Raw genomic sequence first — 25,951 nt, forward strand, 5'->3', positions numbered from 1 at the left:
AACTAATTTAGAGGTTAGAATTCTCACAGCTGTTCATGTTTACATTTAAAAAGCGAGTTGCCAGACCATGTGGCAACCAAGTTGAATTTCTTAGAGTTAGCAAAGACTACACCCTTACAATATGTTAAGTGGTGAATATGAACTTAACTTCGAATTTCGACATAAATTGATTGCTTTTAAGTTCGTGTTGATTTGAGTTTTCAGTTTTAATTTGTTTTTGTCATTGTAAGCACGTCTTCAATTGTTTTCGGTATAATGAAACTGGTTTTATATTACGATCAACGCAGTCCTCCCGTGCGCAGTGTTTTAATGTTGTTGAAAATTCTTAAAATTGATTTGGATTTGAAGTTTATTGATTTGTTTAAGGGTGAACAATTGAAACCGGATTTTAAAGAAGTACATAAAACCTATATAATAGTAGAATAAATGGAACTCATTTACATCCCTAACTTACTAAAATCTTAAATGTCTTCTAAAATAATTACTCGATCATAAATGTATTGTTATTATTTAAACCCGATTATTAAAATTCGGTTTGGAAAAAAGTATTTCCTGATTCAGGAATGTTTTTACCTCCTTCACATAATAATTTGTCTGTTAATGAAAGGCGTTTTTATCGCCGACACATACACAAAATGACTTTTATTACTATACAACTTTTAGATAAAAAAAATTTACACCTAAGAATCTGAAACACTATTAATGGTAAATTACATAATACAATTTATTATAATTTGTTTTTAAATTACAGCTTAATCCTGCTCATACTGTGCCCACTCTTGTCGATGATGATTTAGTTTTAACCGATTCCCATGTGATTTTAATGCATTTATGTGAAAAATATCAAAAGGACAATTTGAAATTGTGGCCTCAGCAATATAAGGAACGTATGCAGGTCACCAATATGCTTTTATTTGAAGGATCTTTGATATTTCGCCGCGACAGCGAAATGATGGTAAGTTTACAAAAATAACTATTAAACAAGTCTTTTCTGCGTTTTAGATAAATTTGTACTTTCGAAAGGTGTAGTTTAAGTTTAAAATTTGGACTTTACAGATTAATAGGTTTAAAAAGCATTCATTAAATGCAAATGTAGATGGTATTATTAAATAAGTTTTAACACGGGTTTCCACATCCAACAGTTTTTGTATACATTGTCATAAATGAATACTTGGCAGCACTGTGCAGCTAACATTAACTCCCAGCGGGAAAAAGATGCAGTAAAGAGGCCTTCATAAAGGCCTTCTTTTGCAGACACAAGGACTTCTAGCCGCATTGCAAAATCATTTAAATTTTTCACGGCGTGTCATTGCGAGCAAAGGCCGTGCACAATTGCTGCTGTTAGAGGGCTGAGAGAAGGCCTACATAGGAAGGGCTACTAGAAGGCCTACTTTGCAATGGCTTCTAAAAGGCCTAATTGGGAAGAGCTATTAGAAGGTCTACTTTGGGAGGGCTATTAGAAGGTCTACTTTGGAAGGGCTATTTGCAGGGCTGCTATATGGTCTTATGCCTGTAAAAAAACCTTATTATTACTGATCTAATGAAAGGCCTGTAGAGGAATGTCATATGGAATGCCTAGAAAGGTAGGACTACTCCAAAGTCTTATGGAAGGGCTACATGAGAAGGCATAATAAAGTGCCTAAAAGAGAAAAAAAGCATTAGAATAAGGCATCAAAGAACGGCCTATGAAAAGTCGTGCATTTTCAAGTTTTGTAGAACGTCTACCATGAACGTCTAAAGACCTATTTAAAGTCTTATTAGAAGATCTAAAATAAAAATAAGAATTAAAATGAAGTTGTTTAATTTTTTGAAACATGATAATTTATGATTACATACTTAAAAAACAACACAAATAAATAAGAAGCCACATCAAGCAATTTATTGTTGTAAATTTTGTAAAGAGAGTTAATCAAGAGATGCAGAGTATTTTATTTTTTGATGTAGACTATTTTTATTTAACCACTTGTTATTAGAAGGGGATTCATAGGCCTTCTTGAACACCTTCTAAGAGCAGGCAGTGTGGAATGAGTATCGGGTCTTTTAGAATGTGTAAGTATGGGCTGTCAAAACTGCAAACATTAACATTAAGGCTGTCGAAAGCTATAGAACTGGAGTCTTCTAGTTTTGTCCCTTAGATAGTTCATGAAGCTTCTAGAATATCGCACTGTGTATATAAATAGGTACAGCAAGTTGTCAGATAGACACTGCAGCGCGCTGTTAGAAATAACATGAACTGTATTACCAGTGTATTCTTGTACATTATAAAGTGTGTACTTTAAAAGAAAGCGAATATTTAAACTGGTATTGAATAAATTAAAAGTTGTTACAATTTTAAACTATTATACTGCTTTTATTTGCTATCAAAATTATCCGATTTTTTTAAAGAAAATAAACCACCGTTTTTAAACAGTAAAAACGTAACCGTATATTTTATAATATGAATTGGACCCATACCTTGGCCTAAATGCAGCCAGCCCCACACTATAATATTGTCACCATCAAACTTGACAGTCTTATTTGTATACTTGGGGCCCTGTCTCTTTTCCTAATCTAGTCTTATTTAATCCAAAGTTAATGATATAATATTAATCTTATTGCTAAATTGTGTACTTTTTCCATTTGTTTCAGTCCGAAATTGTTCGTAAAACATATGCCAATGTCGATATACCTTATCATCAACGTAAAATGCATGAAATTTACGATATGTGTGAAGTACATCTGAAAAAACATAAATATTTGGCCACCGATTATGTAAGTATTCAAAAACAATATAAATAAATAATAAAATGAATCTTTAAATACATTCGTATCTTATTATGCAAACAAAAAAACCCACAAAAAACACAAACAAAAAAATACTTCATCATGTTTCATTTATTAGTTGACAATTGCCGATATATCTGCTGTAACCACATTGAGTACGGTTGATCTCATGTATCCCATTGCTGGCGCACAATGGCCCTCGCTGTCAACATGGCTGAGCGATATGAAATCTATGCCAGAATATGAAATTAATCAAAAAGGTTTGCAAGAATTGAAAGATATTATTGAACAGTATGGTAAATTTAAATTTCCCGCTAGAGAGGAGGATGTCCAGGAGAATATATAAATAAAATTACTTATTATTAATGCATCTAATTTCAAATTGTGGTTTTATTTTGAAAACAAAATTATAATTTAGATGTACGTGCAATGTAAGATTATGAGGATTTTTGGCAAAAAAAAACTCAATTATTATGATCCAGACGAAAATAAATATACATACACTGAACAATTTATCAAATTTGGGAATGCCCAACACATTCACCATCAGGATCCTTGGTAAAATATTCGAATAATGGAATTTTTTAATAAAATGGTAACGAAATATTTGGTCAATTCACAAGGTCTCTTATCATGTCATATTGCCGTAATGTCCTAATAGGGACATGGGACATCACAATGGTTTTGATTGCTTTTTAAGCAACAAATTTCCTAAAATAATACTACTATGTATGCTATGTTTATTGTGTTATCGTAACCAACCAGCAGATACCTGTGCCGAATGCCTAAGAGTCTTGACAACAGACTTAGGTTTTTGACAATTACGTTTCGTCTCTATATTACCCTATGGTTTAAAGTTTCTTATTCGGAATTTGAGTCGACTTCTAGTGCTCTCAAAATTTTCTCTTACGGAAGACGTGCTCATATTTAAGGTTTCATCGACGAATTTCGGACTTGTATTTATAAGTAAGGGTCCGTTTTACAAATGCAATCATAAATAGCGAGAGATTCGTCCGTATTTCTGTGTTTCAGTTCCACTTTTAAGTAGAAGTAGCTTATAAAAATCTCCCATTAGAAGTCGTTGATAATGAAGTTTAAGTATTGTCTCATACAATGACTTTAAGCTTGAAACAAGAATATAAATTTTTTACCATTCAGCCTCCGAAAGCGCACCTTTAAAATGCTATAAACACTATAGTTAAAGTTAACTTTAAGGGTACCTTTTCTATTGCTTAAAGTTACCTTTAACTATAAAGGCAAGTTGTAATAAAAAAAGTTTAAAATTTGTCACAACTCTTTAATTACACTGCGTTACAAAAACTTTAAAACAAATTTGAGTACCCGCTTTGAAATGTAATTTTTTTCTTATTTATACCAGCGTTGCCGTTTTGGGCTTTTCCTACCAAATTTGGTAGGATTTTTTTCCTTTGGTAGGAAGGTAGTTTAAATTGATTTTTGGTAGGTTGGATTAAAAAGTATTTATTTACAAGATAGATTTATCGCATTATTAGAGATCACTAAGGCAGATGCAGTTTCAACTTTCCAACTTATAACAGATTTCTTTTCGGCACATAACTAGGGTTTTTAATTTCCCGACCTTTTTTGATTCCCGGGAATCGGGAAATTTTTTTCTACATTCCCGAGTACCCGGCTATTCCCGAAATATATATGATACTGTAAATTAGGCATATTATAGCCAAATTTTATATAAAAACTTAGCGTTATGATTATTAAATATCAGAGCTTCGAATTAATTAATAAAATTTGAGCTTAATTCACTAAAATCTTAATCCGTAATTGAAAAATGTCAGCCTTTTATTCCATAAATCAATTCCTAATATTTAATTTTTTAGATTCATTCCAAAGCCTTTGTTTAAACTGAATTAAATTTAAAGTTAATTAATAACAGAATTTATTCAAACTTTGAATGATTAAATTTTTGTTAAATCAAATCATTTACAAAATTAATTGAAAAAAATTTTCTTAAGCCTTTTTGTACTAGATTTGAATTGAAGAAAAATTTAATCAATTAATAAATTTGAGAAGCTATTTTGTTATGTATTTGAAGAAGAAATTTAAAGAAATTAGAATGATTCAATACGAAATAAATTCTATAAATAATGAATTCATTTTTTAAATTTCCATACGAAAAACCACAATTATTGCCGAGATATAAGCAAAAAACTGTATGAAAAACTTTTCACTGTTTGTTGGCGAAAAAAATGGAGTTCTTAGTTGTTTTCAATGTATTTTCGTCAGTTTTTAATTCCCGTGATTCCCGACTAAAAATCCCGGGAATCGGGTAGTGAAAAATTGGCAAAATTCCTGGGAAATTTGTACCGGGATAAAAACCCTACACATAACGTTCCTTTAAAAAACTTGATCGGATTGGTAACAGACGGTGCTAACGTTATGGCTGGTGACGTTACTTACTAATGAAACTGACTTGTTTTACATTAAGTGCACATGCCACTCACTCCAACTCTGCTCCAGTTATGCATGTAACTTGTTGCCAAAAAATATTGAGCTCCTTTGTGGTAATATATATACTTTTTTCTCTCATAGTCCCAAAAGAATTAACGAGCTTAAAGAATTTCAGGAATACTGTTCTGTAAAATCTTATAAAATCTTTAGAAGGTGTTATTGCAAGAATTATAGAACAATGGGACAGTTTAAAATTGTATTTTATATCACGTTTTTATGACGTAAATGGTATAAGAGCAGCAGCAGAACTGGAAGAAAGTATGTCTAATAAAGTCAAAACTTGTTTTTATACCCTTCACCTTCGTGAGAAGGGTATATATAAGTTTGTCATTCCGTTTGTAATTTCTACATTTTTCATTTCCGACCCTATAAAGTATATATATTCTGGATCCTTATAGATAGCGGAGTCGATTAAGCCATGTCTGTCTGTCTGTCTGTCTGTCTGTCTGTCTGTCTGTCTGTCTGTCTGTCTGTCTGTCTGTCTGTCTGTCTGTCTGTCTGTCTGTCTGTCTGTCTGTCTGTCTGTCTGTCTGTCTGTCTGTCTGTCTGTCTGTCTGTCTGTCTGTCTGTCTGTCTGTCTGTCTGTCTGTCTGTCTGTCTGTCTGTCTGTCTGTCTGTCTGTCTGTCTGTTGAAATCAGTTTTCTGAAGACCCCAGATATCTTCGGGATCCAAATCTTCAATAATTCTGTCAGACATGCTTTCGAGAATTTTGCTATTTAAAATCAGCAAAATCGGTCCACAAATGGCTGAGATATGAGGAAAAAACCAAGACAACCTCGATTTTTGACCTATTTTTTTACCTATATCTGGATTACTAAGACATTAATATAGACAATATGGATATCTAATGATAGATATTTCAAAGACATTTGCAACTACGTATATAAGACCATAGTAAGTTGGACCTACAATGGGTCAAAATCGGGAAAAAAAATTTTAACCCGAATTTTTTTTTTCAAAAAAAAAAAATTTAAAAAACAAAAAATATTTTTTTAAAATTTAAAAAAAAAAAAAATTTAAAATTTAAAAAAAAAAAAATTTTAAATTTAAAAAAAAAAAAATTTTTAAATTTAAAAAAAAAAATTTTTTAAAATTTAAAAAAATAAAAATTTTAAATTTAAAAAAAAAAAAATTTTAAATTAAAAAAAAAAAATTTTAAAATTAAAAAAAAAAAATTTAAAATTTAAAAAAAAAAAAAATAACATTAGAAAAAAAATTTTTTCCAAAAAATTTAAAAAATGGAAAAAAAAAAATAAATTTTGTTTACCTAAAAATATTTAAAAGTTTGAAGTATAATTTGGTGAAGGGTATATAAGATTCGGCACAGCCGAATATAGCACTCTTACTTGTTTATTCTTGACATATATACATAAGTATATGATTTTAAAAAAATGGTAGGTTTAAAACGATTTTGGTAGTTTTTTGACAAAAATTTGGTAGGAATAAGATTTGTTCAGTGGCAACGCTGATTTATACATATAGTTTATTAAACATACATACAATTTTTTTCCATCACGTCTCATAAATAAAAACTCCCCGGGAGTTTCTTCCCTTTTCTCATTTTTCCTATTCAAACTCAATGGGAAAAAACTCCCAGAGAACAAACTCCCGGGGAATTTTTTATTCATAATTGGGCTGACATGGTTTAAAAGGTTCTTTTCTCTAGATATGAACAATATAAACAAATTTCTTTCCATAAAAGTGGTCGAATTTCTTAGTTAAAATTAAAAGGCCAACACATATTTTAAAGAAATCTAATAAAAACAGCCAGAATTTTTTACATTAATCAAGTTTAAATTTATCATTTAACCCCCAGTAACACGAAGTCTGGTTATGTTTTAACTAATAGTTATTCTGACAGTTTTCATACATAAATAATTTTAACCAACTGTATAACTATTAGACTTCGTGTTAATGGGGGTAAGTAAAAAAACTCCAAAAAAATCGTCTTATATAATTTGAATACAAACAGCACAATTATGAAAAAACTCCCGGGAATTTTTTTTTCATAATTGGGCTGAAAATATCTCGAAACTTTAACTTTTTCTTTTGAGCTTTGATTGATTTTCTCGTTTTTAACGCCAACAGTAATCATAGCATAGTTGTGTTCCAATGACCTTTAAATCATTTTTCAAGCTTCTTTACATGGTGGAACCAGGATGTAAATACGAGCAGGGTGAAAGCATACATAGATTAGATGGAAAAAAAATACAAATGAGAATGAATAAAGTAAATTTTCAATGAAATTCTGAAACCCAACCCTCCATAAGCTTTAATCATGTCGTTAACTAGCTGTTCTACATTTTCGGATCTGTTGTACTCTAAAACCCTGCTTTTAGCGATAACTAGGCATCAAGTTTCTTATTAGTAAAAAGCGACGACCATTTAGTTCAGTATTCATATTGGATTTTCAATTAAATGTGAACAAATATGTCGACGTTATCGAATAGGAACAATTGATTACTAAACAAAATAATAAAAAAGTAAAATACATCGAAAACAGTAACTGTTTCTTTTAACCCTAAAGTGAGGGTAGTAAAAATAAAAAATAACATGTACCTCGAAAACTAGACGTGATGGATACCACATATGTTTGGAAGATTTACACCCATATGCATAAACAGTTTATAAATTTATCAAAGGTTTATTAAACAAAATTTCCATACAAAATCAGTTTCATAAACCTTTGATAAATTTATAAACTGTTTATGCATATGGGGGTTAATCTATGACTTATTACTTATTCATCCCAGCTAACAGTTAAGAGGGTACCAAAATCGTGGAACGCAGTGTTATTTAAAATGTACGACAACAACAGTTCAAATAGTCACTCCGTGTTTTTATACACGTTTATCAATTCGCAGAAAAATACACACACTTTATAATGTACAAGTATTAGGGTATTCAATCGATTAACCGTTAATCGGTTAACCGATTAATTTTGTACGGTTAATTGTTCGAATAATTTGAAATTGCCGATTTTCAAATAACAAATAAACCGATTAATTTGTGTCGATTAACCGATTAACCGAAATTCCTTTTTTTTTGCAGTTTAAAAAATTGTTTTGTATTTATTTTTCCGTTTCAATTCATATACAAATTTCAAATTAAAATTAGATATTTTTGAACATCCAATAAACATGATTAATGAGTATGTATAACAACTGACATATTTAATTTACATGTCTTTGAAAATTTGTTTTTATTTACATGTATAGACGAAACTTTTTTTTGAAATGAGTCTTTTATCATAACTAAACGAAACTATTAAATTAATCAAAATCTAAAACAATCCAAAAAGGAATATTCTTTATCATGCTTTTGATTTCTGCAACATATACAATCAGCGAGATCGTTTTTTGCCAAGAAAAGTTGTATTAAATCTAAAGAAAAAATCATTTAAATTATATTCTTTTTATAAAACATTATTTTTGAAGATCTCACTAAAACCCTAAAAAACTGCAACAACGTCATAATTCAAAAAAGTCGTTTCGAGAAAAACGTCTTTGAATATATTATGACATTTTACTATTTCTTAAATAAATTTTCAACAAATCATGCGATTTCAGAAATATAAATAGTAGATGTTAATATCTTTCTAATCAAAAATGATCTCAAATGCCTTATTTGCTGTTTTTTATATTTTTGTACACAAAATTCGTTGTTGTATTTTCAATTTAAATTGAAAATAGAAATTATTCGGTTAATCGAATATTTTTAAATTAACCGATTATTAACCGAATAAATCTAAACCTCGATTAATTATTTGCTCGATTAACCGATTAAACCAGAAACCCGATTAATTGAATACCCTAACAAGTATACATACACTGGCAATGCAGTTGATTTCTTTACTTAACGATGAACAGTGCCGCCATTTAAGTTTTTTCGTTGCAAAAATTATAACTTTTGAACCAAATGAGACAATCAAAAAATTTAAAAAGCATATGATAGGTAATTGATCAGCCTATAAAATGAGTGTTGGAAAAGGGTTCTACGCCTTTCAGGAAAAATCAATTTTATGGGAAGTAAAATAAAATATTTTTTAAAATTTTTGCTTTTTTATGAAAAGATTTAAATTTGTTTTTTTTTAATTTTTTTGTTGGTTTTTCGTTGTTATATGTCATTTTTGAAACATGTCTTTTTTTAAATTTTACAATGCTTTTATTAAAAGTTATGTGTTCTACAGTAATGTTAACAATAGGGTAACATAGATACGAGACGTAATTGTCAGAAACCTAAGTCTGTTGTCAGAAAACTATCTCTGGCAACAACAAAATACATGCTAGTCAATGTATTTTGTTTTTGTATCAGACATATGATTTGTTGTATTTTTGTTTGACAAATCGGAGTGTCTCGTCTCTATGTATAATTATCTAAGCCCACAGACATGTTAAAGTTTGAGAGGCACTGCTGTTTGAGAGGCATTATAAGCTAGGTACTTTGTTCAAAATTTCGTGCGAAATGCTGTCAAACTACATATAAAATATTTGAAATGAAATATATGCGAAATTATTTCGCAAAATCAGTACTCCGTTTTTATTGTGGAAAACATGTGAAATATATCTGGCAACCTTATTTTTCCACATGAAATAACATACGCAGCACTTCTTTCGCACGAAATTAAAAACAACAGCTAGCTGTCAAACAGCATGTACAATTTTTCGCATGAAAAAACCATAATTTTTCGCAAATATGAACAGAGTACTAGGCTATACACTTTAAACCAGCCGTTAAAACAGTTATAGATATTTAAATTCAAGTACAATTTCGTAATAATACGATTATTTTATCGATATATTTTACTTCTCTGATTTCAAGGTGTATTCATTAATTTAATACATTTTGTCTGATTTTTAATTATTTATTTTTAATTTCAAAATTGTTTTAATTTAAAATCACAGACATTTTTTGTATTATACAAAAAAATAAAAAAATTGTCAGTTATAAAATAAAAATATCTATTTTCTATTCTTAAATGTATTCAAAATCACAATAAACAAAGAACACAATAAATTTTAGTGGAAAAATAGGCAAAAACGCTGTTATACCCAGAATTATGGATCATGAATATAGTTGTACCAAAGTGCCGGTATTGTATTACGATGCGATAAATTCTCACGCTCGCAGTTGTCAAATGCTTATAAAATTGCTAAAAATTGATGTAGAACTTCGGTCCACAGATTCCATTAGTGATCTTAATTTTTATGATACCTATACATGGGTGAGTTTTTAATTGATTCGTACTTTTAGTAAATAGTTTTGTTATGTTAATTTCGATTTTCAGATAAATTCCTTTTGTATGTTACCAACTCTGGTAGATGGTAATGTAACTTTGTGTAATGGTCACTCAATTTTGATTTACTTGTGTGAAAAATATGCTCCTTTAAATTTAGCAAATGTATGTCCTTGTGATTATATATCAAGACTCCGTTTAATGAGTTTGCTTTTCTATGAGGGTTGCATTTTATTTCGGCGTTTGTATCATTTGTTGGTAAGATGTTAGAATCTTGTGTAAATATTTATTACTGTAATTAACAATAAAATTTTATATCTCCCTCAGACCGATATATTTCTAGCTAAATATCCAAACTTCGATGTGGATTCTCATAAACACAAAGTGTCAAATGTCTTTAAAACCCTGAATACATTTTTAAAAGGCCAATCTTTCATGATTGGAAATCATGTAAGTTTTAAAAAGTACATATGTAGTTTGTTTTGTTTTTTCATATATTTTAAAAGAGAGTAACCTATTTATTGTCTGTATAACGCAACAGCTGACTATAGCCGATATTTCGTGCGTCTCCACCGTGAGTGCCCTAAATATTATATTTCCCATAGACTATGAAAAGTTTCCAAGATTATTTGATTGGTTGCAACGTATAAAGAAAATGGAATTTTATAATTACAATGAAGAAGGCATTCAAAAGCTACGCTACTTATTAAAGAACGTTGGCAAATTTCCCTTTCCTTCCCCATTTTCCAATGAACCATCTAATGAAGAGGGTGATTCTGAAAAATCTGATGGACAGACGATTAGGAAAGCTGATGAGCAGAATAATAATGAATCTGATACAATAATAGATGCAAACGAGGTCTTGTTTAGACATGTGGATGCAACACAAAAAACCTTTGAATCCTCTAATGTTAAACCGATTTATAACGCCGATGCAGAAGCAAGCTCTGATAGTTTTGAAAATATATTTGAATTTCCAAATATTAGAGAACATAATCCAGAAAAAATAAATGTTTATAATACAGATACTAAAAATTCCTGCAATTGCAACACCAATAATTTCCCAATGAAGAAACAAGATTTTAAAAAAGATAATGAAATATACCGACGAACAGAATGTAATAATTGTAATAGTAAGTATAAGGAAAAAAATTGCAGGTTCCCTTCTCTGTTAAGAGATCTATGAATAGTTTTAATGAATATATTACTTAGGACCATTATTACAACATACTTTTAAGTTAACTTTAAGTAATAGAAAAAGGTACCCTTAATGTTAAATTTTACTATTACGAACTTAAAGGCAAGTTGTAGCAATGGCCCTTAGCTAGTGATAAATTTGATAGAAGACTAATTTAGAATACCCATGTTAATAGTATCGTATAAATAACCAATTGTGCAAACAAGAGTTTTGTTGGATCGAGCATCAAAACTACCAATTACTTTCTGAAAAGATTTAGCGATGTCCGTCCGTCTGGCTGGCTGGCTGCTAAAACTTGTGTGCATAATACAGGTCTAGCTAGGTACATGCGTTTTTACGACTAAATGGCGTAGCCTATTAACTCTTTGCGGTTGGGTGGTCAGTTTACTAACCACATTTTCTATAGTCTTTAAAACATAGTTTATTGGCATCTATTGCCATCTTGCTAAACAATTATATTTTTTGAAGACATCGTTTATGATTTTTGCTAAATTTTGCAGTCAGGGTGCTGTGGTTAGATAAATATATTAATTTTTAAAAAAGCACAGAGTGTTTATAGTTCATCGAATTCATATTTGAAAATTTTGGTTATAAAAATCAAATTTTGGAGGAAAATATAAGTGATCACAGATTTTCTTTATTTTCGCTCTAGATACTTTAGCTTACGAATTATAAGCAATTTTAGATATTTAGAAATTTTCGTTATAAAATATATATTTTGGTGGATTTCACTCTAGGCCCTTTAGCAATTTTAGATATTTTGGAATTTTCGTTATAAAAATCAAATTTTGGTGGGAAATATGACTGATCAAAGATTTCTATTATTTTCGCTCTAGGTCCTTTAGTTTACGAATTATAGGCAATTTTAGATATTTTTAAATTTTCGTTACAAAAATCAAATTTTGGTGGGAAATATGAGTGATCACAGATTTTCTTTATTTTCGCTCTAGGTCCTTCAGTTTACGAATTATAAGCAAATTTAGATAATTTGGAATTTTCGTTATAAAAATCAAATTTTGGTGGGAAATATGAGTGATCATAGATTTAAATTATTTTCGCTCTAGCTCCTTTAGTTTACGAATTATAAGCAAATTTAGATATTTTGGAATTTTCGTTATAAAAGCTAATTTTGGTGGAAATATGAGTGATCACAGATTTTCTTTATTTTCGCTCTAGGTTTTAGTTTACGAATTACGTTAGATATTTTGCAATTGGTGGGAAATATGAGTGCTCACAGACTATATTAATTTAGTTTTTTTTTATAAAATCCTTTCACATTTTTTATTTTACTACGATTGGGGTACCGAAGCGCACCGGATGAAGTTAGTATATTCATATATGAGATGAACTGTTCAGGAATTCCTTTATATGTTTTCTTCTTAAAGTTACAGTATTATTTTAATCGTATCGTTGTGATAGCAACAGAAAATCTGTTGACATAGAAAAATTACGATTTACATGACCCAATTTTTGTCACCCCAATTAAATTTTTCAGCAACAATAGAAAAATTTCTTAATTTATACTGAATCACTTGATTAAAAATAAGTTCGGTTATGACAGCCAAAAACTATTTTCTCTGTGTGACAAACAGAAATATGTTTATTTACAACCGGAAAATTAACATTTTCTAGTAGGTCAACTTAATACAAATTGAAATTTTGAGTTCTAAGGAATTATATAAATGCTTAATATTAAAACTTCTAAGGATATTAAATAATTACAAATAGAACTTTGTCGTCCATATAAACCATACGAACAACTTGTTCGGTCATATAAAAATTTAGAACGGATTATTAAAGTGAGCGTGACACCTTCCATAAATTAAATATTAAAATTCGTATCACTGGGAAGTTATAACAGCTAGAATCCTGAAACTTTGTAAGAGTACTATTGTTAGTAGGCGTGGTAGCTCTCATACAATGTTAATACTAAAGTTGGAATATCTGGAAAACTATAACTACTTATATAAGCATACAAACCTCGTTCAAGTAATTTTGCTTAACATATAAATCTGTAGACTATACAAGGTAAATATTAAAATTCGTGTATCTGTGTAATTTTATTTACATAAAGCCTTAAATTACTATCCATATGAATATTTAGGATAAAAAATGGACAAAGCAGAAATAATAAGCGTGGTACCTCTCATACAAAATAGATATGAAGTTTGAAGTTATTGAAATTTTCACATTGTCCTTCTTTGTAACAGGAAGGAATTTTAGCCAACTTTTTATTTTGAAATACCAAATGGGCGTGTCACCTCCCATACAAAATAAATAGTTATTAGCGAATATCTTGCGAAACTTTGCACGACTTAATTGGTTACCCTTGCACATAATTAGGCTGAAAACAGACCGTATTAGATTAGTGGGCGTGGCACTTCCCATACAGAGTAAATAATTATTTTAAATATCTGGATAATTATTGTTGCGAAAGTTTTTAAACTTTGTAAAAATCAATTTCCTCTCACTGCACGAGGTTTGTTTAAAAATGGGCTGGATCGAATTAGTGGGCATGGCCTCTCCCCCATACAGTCAATAGTTATTATTGAATATCTGGAGAACTATTATTTTGTTATATTTGTGCATATATGAAATAAAAATTGGTGGGATCAGAACTGTGGGCGTCGGAATACCTCCAAGATTCCTACAAAAAGTAACTAGTTATTATTAAATATCTGAGAAACTATAATAGTCTGATTCTCAATACATGAGTAATATTGATATCATTGTATGTAAGTGGAAATTAAATTGTTTGATAAGGGCACTGCTACACGTTCAATATATATTGACCGCGATTAAGTATCGCGATATTTATTGATCGTGTAGCATGCAGTATTGATGGATCGCGATCCAAATTGCAGAATAACCTAATTTTGCGTGATCCAATAAAATGGATCGCGATCCAAATATCACAATATATATTGAACGTGTAGCAGTACCCTAAGAGCCGTGTGCGTGGAAACTCCAATATAAAGTAAATAGTTATTTTCGAATATAGATAACTATTATTGTGAGAGTCTTCAAACTAGGTATGAAATTACTTCTATATCATTGTAACTAGATGGGCTAATGAGCAGGATTAGAACAATGAGCGGGAATAATATGACAATCATGTGACGAACTTCAATATTGAATAACTTCTGAGGATAATAAATAGCATATGAGGATTATAAATATAACTTGGAATTCCGTCATTGTGTGGAAGTCATAACATATTTTGATGTTTTATTGTCGGGAGATATGATCAATATTTTTAAGTGAATTGGTAATAAACTGTATAGGAAGGTTTCCAAATATGAGTTAAAAGGTTCCTTGCCTCCCAAACGAAAGGCAGTATGTTACATCATTTTAATTTGACTTTTGAAATTACGCTCATTGAATTGAGAATCTTTAAATCGCAGATCTAAAAATCATTCAGTTTTATCGGCTAATTAAACTATAGAGAACAATTAGAAGAATTTGGAGGATTAAACTGTAGAGAACAATTAGAAGAATTTGGTGGATGAATATCAGGATCTAAAATTCTGTTATCCACAGTTAGTTCTGCATTTATCAGCCAAATTGAGAAGAAACTGAAAATTGATGAATAATTGTAGATTTTCGGTTTTGAGACATGAAAAACAGCGGTTTCTGTTTCGCTTAAAATTCGATTAAATTAATAAAGCAAGTTAGTGTTACTCTGTCAATATTCAAAGTTGATATAGATCGAACTAATCAACATTTTTATATTTATTACCTTTTATTTTGCAATATATTCGACTGTGAGTGGTTTTAGTTTGTCTTTAAAAATTACATTTCTTTTCTAGATATCAGCATAGAGCAGGAGAATGGGATACTTTCTCCTACGACTAACTACACAATTTGTGGCTGTTGTTACTCTCATAACAATGTATATGGAGCAAATGAATTTAAAACTCCGCCGACTGTGGAGAACCCAGTAATAGACATGAAATCGTGTATACATGTTCAATATTATGGCGCTAATATGGACCATCGAAATTGCCGACCTTCCTCTTCAAGGAGAAAAGAAGGATATAATAGAAATAAACTAATGGCCTGTTCTTGTTTCTATAATAATGAGTCAAAGAATATTCCGAAATCCGATCGTCGTTCCAGTAAGAACAAGTGCATGGCAAAAGAGACAGATATAGAAAACTCAGAAAATAATAAGAAAGGTATTGAGGAATGGGATGATATGGATTTAGAAGAAGATATAGAGCAACAAAGTGTAAAATGTGAAGAAACTTGTAGTATTAACAAACCATTTATGAACAAGTTTAAACCAAACAAAGAATCTGAGTTCATAACACAAAACGCCAATAAATTCGAAATAAGCAGATCATCTACACCTTTCAAAAAGTATAAAAATAACAAAAATGGAACTAATGGCTTTACAAATCAAGAAGTTAAAAATTTATTAGCCAAAATTCGCAGCCTAGAGAAAATTTTAGGTAATTGAAGATATTTTTTTAGAGGGATACTTTTTAAAAATATTACTTTTTTACACCATGAGTGGTAAAAGTACATACATATAAGTTTGCAATTCCGTTTTAATTTCCAAAATTTTCATTTGGTTATTTTTTGGATCGACATCTGCTATAATCCCGGTTCGGTCGCTAGTACGGTTCCTACGCGGGAAAAATTACCCGGGAATATTTTTTTTTGTTAATTTTCGGGAATGTTTGTCGGGAATTTCTTCATAAGTTTTCTTCTAAAAGTTACAATATTCAGATACGTTTCGATGGCCAAATTAGTTGCTAATTGAATTATTCTATTAGATGGCAATGAAGTATTACTATTGAAATAACCGATTTTTTTCCACTCAACTCAAGCCACAGCAGAAAAATTTGGTTATTAAGAATGAATCTAATTTAAAGTTAATGCTCTTTCTTAAAGAAATTATTAAGATGTCTAACATTACAACTTTTAATGATATTCAATAAATATTATTCATATTTAAAGAAAATAATAACAATAATAGTGGTTCAAATTTGTTTATCTACAATCAGATTTGAAAAATGTCTCTAACTTCGCATGTTTTTTAATTAAACAATGGATTTATTGATTTCATACTGATTAAAACTACGACTGTGACAATACCGATGACCAACAACTAAATATACATAGTTATTTTATACTTCTTTTAAAACCCTGGTAAAATTATAAGTCAATTTATTGGAAAAAAATTTTCTGGTTTTTGGTTTAATTTAGTGTTAAAAAAGTCCCGGGAATTCCCGGAATGAAACGATTTTTTAATTTCCTCCCGGGAAAGAAAAAAGTCCGGGAAATTAGGAACCCTAGTCGCTAGATATAAGCAAGAAACCACTACTACATTGATTTTTGACATATTTGTGATCTACATACATATACATATCTGGAGTACGAAGTCATTAACACACACAATCCAAAATGTCTAATAATAGATATTTCAAAGACTTTATGTCAACAGCAGAACTGCTTTACGCACGTCAACAGTAACATACCTGGGTATGTACTAGGGTATTCAATTAATCGGGTTTCTGGTTTAATCGGTTAATCGAGCAAATAATTAATCGAGGTTTAGATTTATTCTGTTAATAATCGGTTAATTTAAAATTATTCGATTAAACGAATAATTTCTATTTTAATTTTAAATTGCAAATACAACAACAAATTTTGTGTACAAAAACATAAAAAACAGCAAATAAGGAATTCGAGATCATTTTTGTATACAACAACGTCATAACTCAAAATCCGTGTTTTTTGAACTGAGTAATACAAAATATGCGCTGTTCTATAATTTTTTATATAGTTTTATCAGTTTTCAAAGAAGTCAATTATTTTTTGTGTGAGAGTGTTTTTTTTTTGTTGTAAACATCAAAATTAAAATTCATGTTTTCTCGTATATTTGATAAGTAAACATTTGGGTTTGGTTATTTATATTTCTGAAATCGCATGATTTGTTGAAAATTTATTTAAGAAATAGTAAAATGTCATAATATATTCAAAGACGTTTTTCTCGAAACGACTTTTTTTGAATTATGACGTTGTTGCAGCAAATTAGCGATGTGTGAGTTTTTTTTAGGGTTTTAGTGAGATCTTCTGAAATAATCTTTTATAAAAAGAATATAATTTAAACGATTTTTTTCTTTAGATTTAATAAAACTTTTCTTGGAAAAAAACTCTCAAAAGAATATTCCTTTTTGGATTGTTTTAGATTTTGATTATTTAACAGCTTCGTTTATTTATGATAAAAGACTCATTTCAAAAAAAGTTTCGTCTATACATGTAAATATAAACAAAGTTTCAAATACATACATGTAAATTAAATATGTCAGTTGTTATACAACTTACTAATCATTTTTATAGGATGTTCATAAAATATCTAATTTTAATTTGAAATTTGTATTTGAATTGAAACGGATAAATAAATACAAAAGCATTTTTTTAAGTGCAAAAAAAAAGGATTTTCGGTTAATCGGTTAATCGACACAAATTAATCGGTTTATTTGTTATTTGAAAATCGGCAATTTCAAATTATTCGAACAGTTAACTGTCTAAAATTAATCGGTTAACCGATTAACGGTTAATCGATTGAATACCCTAGTATGTACATACGTTTTGTATGGGGAATGGCATTTCGTTAGCATAAAAATGCTAATATCTCACTCGTTTATTGGAATTTCAATATTATTTTTTTTTATTTTGTTAGAAATAGAAAAAAGGCTCAACAATTTTATGATAACTCGTTTTACCCTTACATTTAGTAATTTTTTTTTTTTTAAAAAAAGTGGTTGTATATAGTTATTGTATAGAGTTATGACAAAAAATTCTTTTTATTGAGTTTTGCCAAAGATAAAAATTTTTAAAATTAAAATTTAATTTTTATTTATGAATATTTTACAGATATGTATTTATGTATTTCCTATTAGAATTGGAAAAATAAATTTTGAAATTTATAATCTGGAATCCCGCAATTCCCCAAAAAGTGTTTAAAAATTCCAAAAATGGGATTTTTTTGTTTTTTGGCTATATTATCAATACCAGGAGCGGGGTTATCGGAACCCTTTACAAAATAATTAAGATCATATTTGGCCATCCAAAATGGGTTACTTTATTTTGATATAAACTATGTGATTTGATAATTTTTTTCCTAAAGTTTAATTTTACATAAAAAATAGGCGTTATTTGGATGGACCTGGTCCCCTGCGTATTAACCATTTTTAAATTTGTTGCAATTTAAAATATTTAGTGTAAAGTTAGCTTTTTAAAAAGTATAAATTCCTAATACATCTTCATAGAAATTTTTTAGATAACTTACGAAGAATAAAAGTTATTTTTTCCCAAAAACTAACGAAAAATCGCTTTTTTAAAAAATTGAGGTCATATAACTTTGAAGTCAGTTATGATTTTTAAACACTTCTTTTTTTGTTTGACATATACATTTGCTGTTAGTTCAATAAAACATAAATGAAGAAAATCGGGAAATATTTGGACCCGCTGTTATCAAGTCAGGTGGGTGAAAATGTTGAAAAAACAATATTTTTCAATTATTATACTACGGTATTCATTCGACTAATGATCGTTCGATTAATCGAATAATTTCTTACGAATAATTATTCGAATTTCGAATAACGAATAATTCGAACAATTTTATGTAGAATAATCGAATAAAACGAATAAATGTTCATATATATTTAAATTTATTAAATTGCCTAAAATTTTTTATAATTTCAAATTTAAATAAGTAATAATTGGCCAATTCACAATTGATGTCGTAGTGTTGTAGCGTTGTATGTCATAAATATTTTGCAAACTAATTTTTCGAAACAAAAACAAAACATTAATAAAAAAAATTACGACATACAACGATACAACGCTACGACACCAATTGTGAATTGGGCAAATGACTCACAAAAGTTGCATTGTTTCTGAAATTCGACAAAAGACAAAGGGACTTTCTATCACGGTAGATGAGTGTTCCGATAGCTCCTTCTATAAATATATAAATATTACTACAAGAAGTTACAATTCTAAAAAAAAAATCTTTACAAATTTTTAACTTAGGACTTGAACCAGTGAAAATAAAAGGAACGGAATAAAATATTTGTTATTCAGCTGGCGAAATATTAGAAGAATCGCAACTAATAATCAAAATATTAACTTAGATTAAAGTGGAGTTGAATGTGATGGAGAATGTCATTTTGAAACGGTCGTCGAAAGTGATATTGAGGATGGCATTTATAATTATTACATTGAAATAGATGAAGGCCAAGATCTTAAAATATATGTATATACGTGATGTTATTAACCGCGCAAAATATTTAATAAATCGAATGATAAACACAAATATTTCAAACTAACATTTTGTTGCAAGAAAAGCTCGTCTTATACATGATTATGAACATCGTTGAACATATTTGTCTAACATGGTAATAAACTTTTTGCGTATTTGCCTGACTTCAAATTATTTACTAAAGAATTAGTTACTCAGTTTAAAACCCGAATTAATGAACGACATAAAAAAGTTCTTAATACGTTTATATTGTATTTGAATTCACGATCATGTCCAACTAGCTCAAATTTTTTAAAGCATAGCTCCAAAACGGAAACTAAAGGGTTTGTTTTGCAGATTGTTCAGGAGTTAATCTGATCAGAATATTTCTGTTGAAAATTTAATGATGGAGTTTGTTTTCGAATGTTTTTTAACATTATCAATACTTGAATTGTTAACTTTAACGTTATTTTTTGTTTTTCTTAACAATTAAATATTAAAAACCGACAGCAAAACTTCATTCTTTACTTTTTTAAAAAAATTTAAATTATTCGATTAATTTTAAACGTGTGATTGAATTATTCGAACAAGTTAAAATCTCCAATTCGAATTATTCGTTTTATTCGAACAAGAGAAAAATCGAATAATTCGTTGTTGACGTAAGGGCCAACATTGTAAATGGGCTTTATCTTCCAAATGTGTGATCCTATCCTAACCAAACTTGGGACAATTGCGTAAAACAGTTTTGGCTAGGATATCACGAAATTCAAGTCGATCCGATTATCCAATTCAGAGCTACAGAGTGTTGTCGTTGACATAAAGGTTAAGCCATAGATATTCAAATCGAGAATTCTTCACCAAAAAATAGTTTGTTAAATCTTTATCTTTAACTTTGTTGAAGGTTTTATAAGTTTCGACATAGCCAAATATTCTTCTACTTTTTTTTGTAGAAAATACAACATCAGAAATGATAAACAAGAATATTCAGACGAATTTACCGAGATTAAATAAAAACTCAGTAATAGACACAAAAGTTTCGGAAGATTCTTCGTTTGAGTCATCAGAAGAAGAGAATTTACCACATAATTCAGTTATACTTAACAAAAGGAATACAAATTATGGTAAAATTGATATGTCAAGAAATAATGAAGACCCTGGATTCACATATCAAGATATTGAAAATTTATTGGAAAAATTTCGCTACTTTGAGTACATTTTAAGTAATTGAATATATTTTTAACTGGATACTTTATATCAAATTATTATTATTTGTAGAAACACCAAAATCCGAAGTAATGGTGAGCAAGAGTACCCAGATGCATTTGCCTAAGTTTGGAAATAAGTCAAACAGAAATCGAATATTGGACACAAAAGTTTCGGATGATTTTTCGGTTGAGTCTTTAACAGAAGAGGGAGAGAATTTCGCAAACGATTATGGTACGTTCAATATTGGAATATTTTTAAGAGGATATTTTTATACATTTTTTAATTTTTTGTAGCAATTCTAGTGCCAGAATTATCGGATAAGATACTAATGGACAAGAATTTACCGAGGTTTAGTAACAACTTCGATAAGAGTCCAGTGGTGGTCACCGATACTTCGAAGGATTCTTCAGTTGAGCCACCAACAGAAGAAGATATGCCAAATAAGATTGTTGCTCTTGAGTTTGAAAAATCTGAACTAGAAGAAGATGATTCCTATAATAGTTCTTTGAACGACAAAATATGTGAAACTGGCTTTATTCCACGTCGCATACTTATGCCCAATTTTGTAGTAACTAATTCGGAGAGAGAACCACAAAATCCAATTACAAGTAATAATTCCTCGCCTCAATCGCCTATTAAAGAAACCACAACAGAATATCCTGAAACACACAGTTCTGGCAGATATTGTAGCAAACACAAACGTTTGGAAGCTGGCAGTAATCCTAAACCACGAGAAAGCTTATCTTATGAAGATGATTTACCAATGACATCTGCACAGTTTAAACAAAGGAACGTGGGAATGGAGGATAACGTTTCGCTTGACAGTGAAAAACTTACCAAAGTAATTTATCACCTATGTATGAAAAATACTTCCAAATATAGAAATAAATGTCCATGTGATGATTGCCTTAAGAAGGAGAAAAAAAAGCTGAATATAAAATCAAAAATACCACTCTTAATTGCAAATAAAACGATGTCTTCAAAATCATCACGAGATATCGGCTATAATTGTACAAATGAAAAGAGTTTACAAAATAAGTAAATAGAAATACAATAATTAAGAATTTTCCGAAAAAAATAAAGAGTATATTGAGAGAGTGAACGCTAACTGTTTGTAATTGATAAATTTAAGGCAATTGCATTAAATGGAACACAGATACATATGTTTTATGGAACACAGGTTCAGATAAAACGAGTCCAAAATTACGCTTAATTCAGGGAATTATGCTTGTCTTTGAGTAGTTTCAAAGTTATGGGCAATTATGTATATATACATAATTTGGCCCATCACATGTTTGGCCAAAATGTCAAATTTTGACCCCCTCTAACTGAGAGAGTTCTGGACCGGTCTTGTTGAAAAATTGTTTCTGGTGTAAATTTCATCCCGATCGGAAGACATCGATTTTAAAAGTTGGTTCACTTGACGTGAAATCCTCCATATACAATTTTAAAATAATTTTCCATTTTCAAATCGCGATATTTTTGAAATGGAAAGGGTTTCTGATGAAAAAGTCATTGATTTCAGGAACCCTTTGAAACCATAATATGTGTGGTAAATTTCATTAAAATCGAAGATGTCAAATCCGAAAATAACTGTTTTCTGTCCGTTTTGATATGGATTCTCCCATATGTTTTATGGAACACAGGTTGCTATAAAACGGGTCCAAAAGGTCACTTACGGGGTTGTCATAAAATTCAATCATTGTTGGAATCGGTTTTGAAAACGATAGAAAAGGTACATTGGGATCGTTAAATCGAAAGTTATCGGTTTTATATTCGATCTAGAATTAAATTCTTTATCGATTAAACTAAAAATTACATTGGATTTCGTAAGTCAAATGTACCTCTTTTGTTGTTTTGTAAACATAATTTTCCCAGGGGATACGATTTTTTCTTGGACCAGCACTCAGGGGATGACCCCAACTCATGCAATGCATTGTATTGGATTTAGGAAAATAAGTTTTAAGATAGAAGGAGTAGTGTTTGTTGACATTTGATTTGAACTTTCCTATATTGAAAGTGACAGGAATCTTATCCACATACAGTCAGTACGGCTAAAGAAGAATGTCAGAGCACATACCATTGTAGTAGCGGTTGGACAGTGAAACACTACCCATATTGCAATGATGTTCCAGTGAGTCAATAGAGTTGAATACCATACTGTCACTGATAAGCACATTCGCCCTCTCCTGTGCAGTGGAAACTAATTAAGTGCTTAGAGAGGTCCATGGAGTACACGTCAGTGACAAAACAATTAAAGATGTCTTAAAAATAACGGACTTAAAGCAAGAGCGAATAAAAAAAAACATTTTTAAGTCAAAGCATCGTAAGGCTCGACTAAAGTTCGCTAAATCGTACGAAAACTTCACGGTTTTGTCTTCTACTTTAGGGACTGAGATCGTAAAATTCTTAAAACATGTTTTTCATTAAAACTTTTAACCCAAGTATTATTTGATTTTTGTTTTGATCAAGTTACCTTTGTAAAGCATGTCAGTTATTATGTTTAATGTCAATTATGTTCATTTGTTGTTAATCTGATTACAATGAGTGACCAGAAAAAGTGCGTACTAAAATTTTTAAATATTTTCAACAAAACCCAACTTGGTCCTAGAAAAAGTTGGCCAAACAATCAAAGGTCTGCTATCAAACTGTTTCCAATGTTATTAAACAGTACTGGGAGAACTTGTCCGTTGATATAAAACCTGATTCAAGTCGAAGGAATGGTCCACATGATGTTTCTATAGCCAAAAAAATAGAAAGCATTTTCAAAAATTCTCAACACCTCCGGTAGGAAAGCAGTCCGGTTAGGTCAGTACTCAGACTATTTGCTACGAAAAGTTAAAGCCAATTCAGGTTTAAAAGCATACAAGGCTCAAAAAGTTCCTGACATGAACTCTGCTAACAATTTAGAGGCCAAAGACAGAGCACGAAAATTGAAGTCAAATTTTTTACAGAAAATATACCTGCTGCATAATGGATTACGAAATGTACGTATGGAAAATTTTTCGCAGCTTCTGGGTCAATTTTTTTATGTTGCAGATGCTCGAGGGAATGTTGAAGAAAAGTTTAGGACCCAAAAGCAGACAAAATTTCCTAAAAAGTTCAAGCATTTGTTACAATGGGCTCTATAAATACCGAAATTTACATCAAGGAATGTTTACAAAAGAGGATGCTTCCATTCATAAGACTTCTTAATATGTCCACATATTTTTGGCCTGATTTGGCATCTGTCACTATGGTAAGAAAGGTCTTGAGGGATACAAGAACAATAATGTGGTATTTGTACCATGAGAGGCAATTCCTCCAAACTGCCTGGAGCTGAGGCCAGTGGAGAGATATTGGGCTCTTGTTAAAAGTGAATTGAAGAGCACAAAAAAGGTGTCCAAAAGTGTAAACGGAGATGGACAACCTGTTCGAACAAAGTGACATAAAGCACTATAAAAACTGTTTTTGAAAAAGGTTCAAAATTTCATCATTAGTGATTAGAACTGTAAAAATATTTTTTTTTGGAAATTGTAACAATAATTTCAATCAAATAAAAAAAGATTTAAAACTTTAAGTTTAGTGGTTTCATATTTATTAAAATATATGCAGGTTAAAACTTTTTCGATCTCAGTCCTTATATCCTTTTTGGTTCTACGAACAATATTTGGATATGTTACAAAACGAAGGAAAACCTCAATATACCCCCCATATATTTGGTGGTGGGTATAGAAATAAGTTATAGAGTAGGAGAAAGAACGGAACCTTGCGGAAATTATTCTTCCAAATTTTAATAAAAAAAACCCTGATGCACAGGTAAATAAAAAACGTTAATTATGTAACGATATACTTTTGTTTGTATTTCGCATAATTAACATAACAATTAGATGGACATATTTGACCCTCTTTTTGTCATTTAACTTATCAACAACAATGTTCTTCCAAATAACATTGAGTAATTGTAATGTCATTAAGTGTCAGTACTCATTTGTCTGTTTGCACAAGTGTCACTTATGTTCGTTATAGAATTAACAATTGAACAAAACCTTTTCTAAAGCAAACAAATAAAAATACACGACGCATTTATCCTGTATACTAACAAAAAAGTATAGAAAAACACTTAAATAATTGTACAAACAAAAAAAATATGTCATTAACAAGAGAACAATGATTTAGCAAAAAAAAAAAAACTTTTCCTTACGCAGAAAAAGGGTTGCAACTTTTGTTTTGTATGTGTTTTAGAATAATTCATTATTTTTGGAAACTGAATATCCAACGAAACACTTTTGTGCCATAAACAAACATATCATCGCACCCATGACAAAACCATTGATGTTGGGCTTAGTCAACCATGTTCTAATCAAAATTAAATTAGTTCTAGACGTGTAAAACATGCTTAATGAGAATGAATTGTTGATGGAAGGAGTAAGTGAGACATACATACGTACATAAATAAATACCCAACCACAGAAACAAACATTCAGTCAATAACATCCAAAAAAAGGCTGAAAAGGAAAAAAGTTGTCAATTTAAATTCAATTCAGCACATAGACATGTAAAAGTTTTATCCGGTTTTAGTATTTTTCACACAGATTAAAGTATCCAAAAATGTGTGTTGAAAAAATCTTTACGGTACTAGTCGAAACTGACTTCCAAATTGTTGTTTATACTCGTTAAACACGTTCTGCAAAAAAATTAAGATGATTTCTTAGGGTTAAACCTCAATGAAGTGTTGAAATGTGTTTAAAGAAAAATAACTATTGTATTTTCTTAAGTTTTCGCAAAAATGTATTTTATTTTTGTTAAAATTTTCCAATACAGTTT

General features: G+C 29.8%; 1 protein-coding gene across 1 annotated transcript; it reads left to right on the forward strand.

Moving 5' to 3' along the window:
* Window positions 1-208: 208 nt before the first annotated feature.
* On the forward strand, window positions 209-22,247 carry GstE14 (Glutathione S transferase E14). The gene is made up of 12 exons (XM_065512826.1): window positions 209-396; window positions 752-955; window positions 2,629-2,751; window positions 2,882-3,106; window positions 10,254-10,472; window positions 10,536-10,742; window positions 10,812-10,934; window positions 11,026-11,617; window positions 15,492-16,136; window positions 20,890-21,159; window positions 21,215-21,376; window positions 21,439-22,247. Exons 1-12 carry the CDS (start codon window positions 256-258, stop codon window positions 22,185-22,187), a joined length of 3,660 nt encoding a protein of 1,219 aa, XP_065368898.1. The 5' UTR covers window positions 209-255; the 3' UTR covers window positions 22,188-22,247.
* The last annotated feature ends 3,704 nt before the right edge of the window (window positions 22,248-25,951 follow it).

The sequence above is a fragment of the Calliphora vicina genome, chromosome 5, assembly GCF_958450345.1.
Source record: "Calliphora vicina chromosome 5, idCalVici1.1, whole genome shotgun sequence".
Taxonomy (NCBI): Eukaryota; Metazoa; Arthropoda; class Insecta; order Diptera; family Calliphoridae; genus Calliphora; species Calliphora vicina.

Excerpts from the sequence above, each read along its gene's own strand:
- GstE14 (XM_065512826.1), top strand. The coding sequence starts at position 256 with ATGAAACTGGTTTTATATTACGATCAACGCAGTCCTCCCGTGCGCAGT. Across the intron at positions 2,752-2,881 it reads AATATTTGGCCACCGATTAT|TTGACAATTGCCGATATATC; the intron begins GTAAGTATTCAA and ends TTCATTTATTAG. Across the intron at positions 10,935-11,025 it reads CTTTCATGATTGGAAATCAT|CTGACTATAGCCGATATTTC; the intron begins GTAAGTTTTAAA and ends ATAACGCAACAG.